The sequence below is a fragment of the Merops nubicus genome, unplaced genomic scaffold, assembly GCF_000691845.1.
Source record: "Merops nubicus isolate BGI_N331 unplaced genomic scaffold, ASM69184v1 Scaffold53129, whole genome shotgun sequence".
Lineage (NCBI taxonomy): Eukaryota > Metazoa > Chordata > Aves > Coraciiformes > Meropidae > Merops > Merops nubicus.
This window is the reverse complement of record NW_008632722.1, coordinates 892-9,394: the sequence shown is the minus strand read 5'-3', so window position 1 is coordinate 9,394 and position 8,503 is coordinate 892. Positions and strand designations below refer to the sequence as shown.

At 48.9% G+C, this 8,503-nt stretch overlaps 1 protein-coding gene across 1 annotated transcript; it reads left to right on the top strand.

Moving 5' to 3' along the window:
• Nucleotides 1-59: 59 nt before the first annotated feature.
• Nucleotides 60-7,734, top strand: MIER2 (mesoderm induction early response 1, family member 2; the record flags this gene model as incomplete). Its single annotated transcript, XM_008947974.1, has 9 exons — nucleotides 60-183; nucleotides 810-919; nucleotides 1,561-1,630; nucleotides 3,148-3,299; nucleotides 4,026-4,107; nucleotides 4,209-4,303; nucleotides 5,113-5,240; nucleotides 6,294-6,430; nucleotides 7,259-7,734. Coding segments are annotated over 9 exons (1,374 nt in total), but the record flags the coding sequence as incomplete, so codon positions are not given.
• Between the last annotated feature and the right edge of the window lie 769 nt (nucleotides 7,735-8,503).

Genomic DNA, 8,503 nt, shown 5'->3' with positions numbered 1-8,503 from the left:
TTTTTTTTAATTATTATTATTATTAAAAATATTTTTCACTTTCTTGTTGTTGTTAAAAGGAACAAATAGCGAAGGATTTGCTTTCAGGGGAAGAAGAGGAGGAGACACAGTCTTCAGCTGATGATCTGACTCCATCCGTCACATCCCACGATGCATCGGACCTATTCCCAAACCAGCCTGGCTGTATGTGTCACTAATTTCTAAGTAATTTACTTAAAAGTAATGTGCAGGATAGGACAGGAATGTTTTTCTTTATTTTGTCACTTAGTTTCCTGAGATCAGGTCTTCCACTTTTCTGCTAGGGGCTGCAAATAAGCCCGAGTGCAAATGGTGTCACCAAGGTAGAGTGTAGATGAGCAGCGGGGTGAGGGGAGAATTGTCTTTACCTGTAACTCATAACATTTGAGAAAGTGAGAATTGTTTTGCTACCTGCTGTAATTGCCACCCGGAAGATCAGTACCTGGTCTGACATCTCTAGAAGTTAATAAATCCAGTAGTACTAGCAGTGTGATATGTTGCAGCAGTTCCTAAATATTGGAACGCGTGGGAAGCCAAAGCACATGAGGAAACTCAGTGGGACATGATCTTATTCCTTCTGTCCTGCAAATGAAGGAGTATAATTTTTCTTTTTTTTCAAAGTGACTCTGATTCTTTTATTTAAAAAGGGAAAATGAAAATCTGGGTAAGTTGTCACCGTGGACCATGCTCAAGTAACTTCAGGACAGAAAATGAAGGGAAGGAGAGGTTACATAAAGCAATAAAAAAAACCCCATACTTTATAACTACAGATCTTCTCCTTTCCCACCAAGCAAACAACTTCCTTGCTGATGAAGACAAGGAGCCCTGTTCATCTCCGTGTGCTTCCTCCATGGCCGAGGATTCGGAGGAGGATTCCATCCCATCCAACGAGTGTAAGAAGGTAAATGATCAGAGTGCCTTGGGAAGGGGAGCTCATGCAGTGCACCCGAGTCTGAGGAAAGCATGACACCAAAGTGCTGTGGTATTTCCCCAGGAAAGTTTCTTTTATTCTGTTGTGCCCAGTGCCTCATGTTTTGTGGAAGGCAGTGGCAGATGTGAGTTATGATTTGTTTTTAATACAGTCTTGAAATCTCTGCCTGAAATTATCTTCTGCTTCAGACATGGAAAATGCTGCTGTGCCTTTGTAAATTAAAACTGCAGCCTGTAGCCCTATAAAGGTGAAATGCTGCACAATATTCCCAGCAGGATTTACTGAGGGGGAACCATCTTACAAGAGATGGGAGCAGACTTGCAAATCCATCCTGGTTGTGAAGGCTGCAGGAGAGCTGCTGCATTTCTTTATCTCCAGCCTTAGCTGATTGCTATATGTCTTTAACAGTAAAATTATGTAAATGCCTGAGGTCCCTGAAGTATCACCTGGTCAGCAGTAAATCTTCTTAGTCACCCTATAAAATAGTCAGGGTTCCCTAGAGATAATAGTGACAGTGGGGTCTATGGTCCCTAAATCAAGGAGTTCACCTCAGTGCCTCTGCAGAACATTTCCCATTTCAATTTACCCACCTCTCTGTGGTGATATTTCAGGAGATCATGGTTGGACCTCAATACCAAGCCACTGTTCCCATCCTCCATGTGAACAGGCACGGTGAAAAAGGTAAGGCAGCCTGCTTGGTATGTCTTGTTTGGATGTAGGGTGCTGGCCTGGGCCTTTGATGTGACCCCAGTTCACCAGCTCTGCTCTGTGTCTCTAGGCCTGGCACCTCTCAGTGCTGACACCAACATTTACAGCTACACCTGAGCTGGCTCTAAACTCGCCTGTTGGGACAGGATGAATAATACAGCTACAGAAGCTCAGTGAAAATGGGGTTGGTGTGGTGGCTTTGGAGGAGTGGGTCTCAGCTGTAGCCACAGAGAAGGAACACCCTTCTGAGATATTTATTTTTCTCCGACTTCTTCCTTGAGTAGCCAGAGTTATTTTCACTTGGTATTCCCTGGCGCTGACCAGTTTCCAGTCTCGTAGGATGTCTGCAGAGGAGGTGGAGGTGCCTTGAGTTGCAGATTGTCTAATAACTAGCACAGTATTAGCAGCAGCTTGCCAAGTTTCTGAATGAGAGAGCTGACAGAAAGGCACATCTGTAGAAATCACTTGGCTTCCTCCATAAGTCCTTTATCCTCGCAGACTCTGAGCATATTAGCTGAAGAAGTTACCAGTTTTGCAGGTACTGTTTCAGATCTACCCAGTATAGTTCTTGAATTTTTCACCGTTGCTTTATTGGTGCTCTCAGGCTTCTGTATTCAAGACCATGGATTTAGTGCGTGCTCTCCATAACCTGTGTGTTTGCATCAGCATGAAATCCAAGGAAACTGATGCTAGATCCTGATGGGGTATGTTATGCCCCATCTGCAGTGCCCCGATCTGATTTTAGTGATTCTGCAGGACAGAAGAGTTGTTTCCTTTGCCTGTAGAAATGAGTTAAGTACAGAGGCTGCTGGTTTTGTCTAAATAGAAAATTCTCAGTATTTCTGAATATTTTTTATTGCAGTCTTTCTTGTTTTCCTCTGGGCTGTTATTTTAGTTAAACATCTCTGCATTGTTGTGTGCCGTGTTCTCGTGGATGAAGAGCCTTGAAAACTGAAAGGGGCAAGAATCACTTAGTGATGCCATGGGCTTCTGCTGTTCTCAGTGGGTGGAGCAGCTCAGAGGAGCCTTATGAGCTGTCACAGGGGAGGGACAGCCTTGCAATGCTTCGTTTTGTGTCTAGGATAGGGTTGTAGCTCAAAAGCTGTCTTTGCTTTTCACTCCTTTTGTTTACTGTGTGCTGGAAAAGACACCTTAGAACTTGAGAGGGTTTAGGTTCCAGGATTAATGAATCAAAGCAACTATCTTTTGGAACCTGGTAACAAAAACCTTGTAAACCGGCCCTTCTGGAAAAATAGAAGCAAGCTGAGCCTGTGCCTAGGGCTCTAAAAGAGGTATGAAGAGTCTTAAGCTTGTCTGCCTCCAGAATCAGCAGTTCCTTCAGAGGTGGCTGTCATCTCCAGTGCCAGGTTGGAGCACCAAGCAGACTTCCTCTCTCCTTCCGTCTCTCCCATGAGCATACTTGCAGAGCATTTCTCAGAGGCAGCAGAATTCTCAGTTTGATTAGCTTACTTCAGTGCTCTCTCTGTTAGCCTATGAGAATGAAGATCAGCTGCTTTGGGACCCAAACATACTCCCCGAGAGAGAGGTTGAGGAGTTCCTGTACCGCGCCGTCAAACGGCGATGGGACGAGCTGTCCAGCAGCAGCCTGCCGGAGGGGGAGATGGTGAAGGACAACGAGCAGGTACATGTTGGGGGCTTCTTGTACCCACAGGGACTCTGATGGTGGTGGGCAAATAGTGCTGCATTAACTACAGAGACCCCAAATGAGACACCCATTCATTCCAGAGATCCTCTGCTCCTGCCTTGTGGCTGAGTGAGGGTGTGCTACTCAGCTGCAGCCTCAGGAGGATCTTCACCCTCCTGTGGAAATACTGGGAAAGGCTGGCGTGGATCTGACCACAGGCCTGTCTAGTTTAGTGCTTTCCTTCCCACACAGTAATGGAAAAATGTGGAAGATGTGTGGAAAGAGTCTAACAGGCTGGGCAAGTGGAGAGTGGGTACTGCTCTGACTGTGTTCTCAGTGTCCCAAACTCTCTGAGCCAGCGCTCGCAGCAGGAACATCCTTTTGAAACTGTCCTCCTTTGGATTGTCTAATTCTTCTTTGAAGCCAGCAGAAGATCAAACATTTGGCCAAGAAACTCCAGAGCCGTTGTTTCCTCTAAGCCAGCCAGGTTAGATTCCCACAGAGTCACACCTCTACCCTGCAGAGTTGCATCTTCTCAGTCCTGGGGTTTCTAATCCAGTGCCTTGAGAAGTGGAATTGTCTGTGCTGATGGTTGAGCTGGGGTTAGTGGAAAGTGGCTCCTGAGAAAAATAAGTTTTACAAGACAGATGTGAGTCATGAGCAGGTTGGTTTGTGGTGTGTTGCTCATGTGTGTGCTGTGAGTGATTTTCTTCTGTTTCCCAGGCTTTGTATGAACTGGTCAAATGCAACTTCAATGCAGAAGAGGCTCTGAGGAGGTTGCGGTTCAATGTGAAGGTTATCAGAGGTGAGAACCCCCCCACATTTGGGTTCTACCTCAAATGTCAAGGCACATGTTGCTCTTCCTGCGTTCTGTGCGTCTCTAATTCCTCCTCCTTTCTGCTGTAGATGAGCTTTGTGCCTGGAGCGAGGAAGAATGTAGAAATTTTGAACATGGCTTCAGGGTCCATGGGAAAAACTTTCATCTTATCCAGGCAAACAAGGTAAGGACACTCAACCAGCATCCCACTAAGACTCGGGGAAGGAGGCACGTGCATTTTGCACCAGAGGTATGTTCTGAGCCTCGGCCAATGCAGGAAGTTGAGGACTGCTGAGTTTCAACCCCAGGCTTTGTGTTGACTCATGCTAGCAGGTGATGGGCTGTTCACTGCCCTGCTCTGCCTTATTTTCCAGGTGGGAGAAGTCACAAACAGCACTGACCTGCATGAGTGATGTCAGTTATTTACTGATTAGCCCTTTCTGGAGTCTCAAAAGTTCTTTCCAAACTCTCAGCCCTTGCAGTACTTCTGTGAATGAGTGAGTTGAGCATGTGGATGTTTTTTAAAGTCCCCTGAGGTCCTCTAGAATGAAAGATGCTGTTGTAGGGAGAGTTGGGCCCCAGGACATGTGCTGCTGCGCTGGGAGTTGGCAGAACCAGAGAGTCCAGTTCCACCACTGATTAACTGTGGGCATGTTGACACTGGCCAGTGAAAATGGATGCAGGTTTGCTCTCTCGATGTTAATTGTGCTACTGGAAGTGCAGGAAGGTCCTGCACAAACGTGTCATCTGTGAGCCCACACCGGGGTCTGCAGGAGCAGTTGTGCACTGTGGGGAGTTCTTTCTCTGGCCAATTACCACCTTGGAAGTCTCATTATGTGCTTCTGTTCTGCAGCATACACGTGTCCATAGCAATATAAATTAATGTAAAATGTAATGCATTTAATTTTCTGTGCTGGTTGAGCGGGTGAAGGGTCCTTGCTCCCTGAGGTGTGTCTGGCTCCGGGGCGTTCTGACCGGGGCGTCTCTCCCCAGGTCCGCACCCGGTCGGTGGGCGAGTGTGTGGAGTACTACTACATGTGGAAGAAGTCGGAGCGCTACGACTACTTCACTCAGCAGACCCGCCTAGGAAGGAGGAAGTACGTCCTCCACCCTGGAGCCACGTGCGTGGAATATTCTCACACTAAAATTAGTAACATTAACCTCCCCGTGAAGGCCCCTGCTGCAAAGCACCCCCGCGTGAAAGACTGCGCCTTCTGCTCCAGCAGGGTTCTGGGGTGGGGGGGTGGGGGGTGTGCTGGACAGTCTCAGAACAGAAATGCTGGTCGTGTGGGGAGGGAAGACAAAGCAGTATTTGCTTGGATGTGGACTGCCTTGTGTCAGAAAATACTGGTTTGTTTCAGGTAAATGCATCCATGAAGGCTAAGGCTAGGTGAGGGATTCAGGGCTGATCTCAGGGAGATAGCTCACTTTATTGAGGTTTTGAGAAGGGAGCTTTTTAAGTTTGAAAATACACTGTTTCTGGTGGTCTACAACATGAATTAATTTCTTTCCCTGATGCCACCCTTTGAGGCAAATTCATCACTTTGATATGTGTGCTAATTGCAGAAAATGCCTCTCAGACTGAAAGTGACATGTTTTGAAAGGTCAAAATGAAATACTTCAGTTGAATCAATTTAAATCATTAGATGAAGTCTTAGGGTTTGCTTGTTCTTTGTTTGGTAAAAAGTTGTGTGGGTTTTGTTTTTGTTTTTGTGTTGTTTTTTTTTTTAATTCTGGTGCAAGACAGGAAAATACCTGAAATGTCAAATGCCCCCAGGATGGGAAAATATTTTGTCATCACTTACTTTTTGTTGGCACAGTGACTCTGTCACAGCCCACTGCAGCTGGTCCATGAAGGTGGCTGTTCTGGGGAGAGTGTTCATCCGTTTATTTCACTTTGGGAGGGGCTGAGGCTCACAGAGAAGTGAGCTCTTTTTGGTGCAGAGCTCTTTGATTTGTTGAGCGTCAGAGCCAGTCCTGGTTTGTCGTGGGCTGTGCTCAGCAACGCTGAGTTAACTACCATGGCCTCAGGCAGGGTCTGAAGGTGTTCATTCTGGTGAGGTCTCTGCAGTCCTGTTGCTTTAGTTGTTGATGGGCTTTAATCCTGGTTGTGTTTCCCCTGCCTGCATCTCTGCTTAACGGCGGGTGGCAGTGCTGTCTCTTTTTCCCCACAGGGACTACACTGACAATGACTTGGATGGGGCTGAAGTAGAAAACACCGGTCGCTCTCGGAGCTCTCCACCAATTCCCTCTGCCACCAGCTGCCTGGATCCCCACTTCGGTCAGGATCAGATAGCAATAGAGAGCACAGGTAACTGCCTTCTCTTCTGCTGGCCACGGGGATAACTCATCTTCCTCACTCAGCAGCACAGACCCTCCCCTGCCTGTGTCCTATTGCCATTGTCCATCCATTGCTCTTGTCCCCACACCTCGCCAGTGAGCTTGCTTTGCCCTCTGTCAAAAAAACAGTCCTGGGTGAGTTTTTGAGCAAAGGAGACTTGTCTCTCTCCACATTGATCTGTAGTGACTTAAAAAGAGTTGTTCCTGCTCTGAGCTTGGAGAGGTGGCCCAAGTCATTCTCAAAGCAAAAGGATTGGCACTAACTTTGGGCATCAGAGTTAGATGTTTCCAGTGCACTAACACACAGACATGAGGAGCTCCAGCTCCTTGGGAGGCTGGTTTAAGGCACGGAAAGTCAGACTCTGCATGCAGCCTGCTTCCAGAGAGAGCTGGCTGGGAGAAGACTTGCAGGAAGCCTGAGATGGGCTCTTCCCTCACCATCCTACTGCAGATGAGAGCTTTGTGTAGACACCTGCCAGGGCTGTCAGCAGGAGAGGATAGGACTTAGGATTTGGCTTATCTTGGAGTGTCTCTGTGAGATTCCCTTTAATTTCCATAGAAACACTGATGGCCTCCCATCTGCTGTCTGCATCTTGCCTTTCTTCAGTACATGCTGGCAGGGATCTTGGTTGCTATAAGGAAACATTTGTGCCATTAAACAAATACTGTTGTCATCAGGTGGAATTGGGCTGGTTTCTGTCTTTTTTGTGTGTTATGGCCTCACTCTAACTCGCTGTCCCCGACCCTTTCTTCCTCGCTGTCTGTCCACCTCCCACACTTCCTCCTCTGCGGCACGCAGAGCCCCTGAGCGTGGAGAGCACGGCCTGCAGCCTGGGCAGCATCAGCGAGTCGGGGCAGGGCTACGAGTGCAGCACTCCTTCAGAGACCAACTGTTCCTTCGACCCTGCAGAGGAGACGTCCTCGGGCACGGCCTCGGCGCCCTGCACACAAACAACCGTCAACCCCTCGGAACCGGGGCTCTACGCTCTGCCCCCGGCAGGACCAGGACTAGCAGGGAAGCAGGAGACATTGCAGAGCTCTGGTGAGACGATAACCATGGATTTCACTCTCCCTGCAGACATTAACGAGGGTTTGCCTTTAATTGCCGGCCCTGTGGATTTGGACAGAGACCCAGAGGCCGTGGTGGCCCCTGCGCAAGTGTCCTTATCGGTCACAGATTTTGGCCTCATTGGCATTGGAGATGTAAATAGTTTTCTGACTGCTCATCAGGCTTGCCCAGCGCCTGTGGCTCGCTCAGAGCCTCTGTCACAGTGAGTCTCTAGTCACAAACTTGCCACAGACCCAGCAAGGACTTTGACTTGACTGAGTGAAATCCTGGAACTTCCACTGTTCCACAGGGACAGTTTGGAGCTCTTGGTCAGAATCAGTCTTTCCATCCTCCTTGATCCAAGGCTACGGTGAAACCAAACACTTCCTGCTCCAGTGTGTTCTGACACAATCCTGCAAAGCTGGTGGCTGGCTGTAGTGAGGGGGGAGGCCCATCACCCCGTTTCGTTGACGATGCGTCACCCCAGGTAATTCCAGGCTGTTCAGAGAGTCCCTGCCTCGGGACAGGGGCGATGTCACTGCGTGCAGTGGGACAGTCTGAGTGCAGAGGTGCTTTGAGAGCGGGGATGTATCGACGGCACTCTGGGGGCTGGGGTGGAGTTTGGGGCCTGGATGACCGGGGGCTGAGGGCATCCGCAGGGAGCGCGGTTCACCCGTGCTGCCGGGCAGTTTGCCTGCGGAGGGGCGTGATGATGCCAAAGGAAGATGAGGAGCCTTGGCTCTTCAACCACAGATAGTGTGTTGCAATAGAAGTCATTCTCCCTCCCAGCATCTGCAGGTCCTGGTCAGTGCACACGGCTGTTCTCCAGCCCCTTGCAGCTCTGTCCTCTGCTGCGGGTGGGACGGGACCTGGTCCCACCCTTGGGAGCAGCGTTGGCTCTTGGGAAGGGATGCTGCATGGTGCAGTAGCACTGGGCACTTCAGTGCTCCTCACCTTCCCTTGCAGTGCTGGGCCGTGGAGGACTTGTACTGGGAG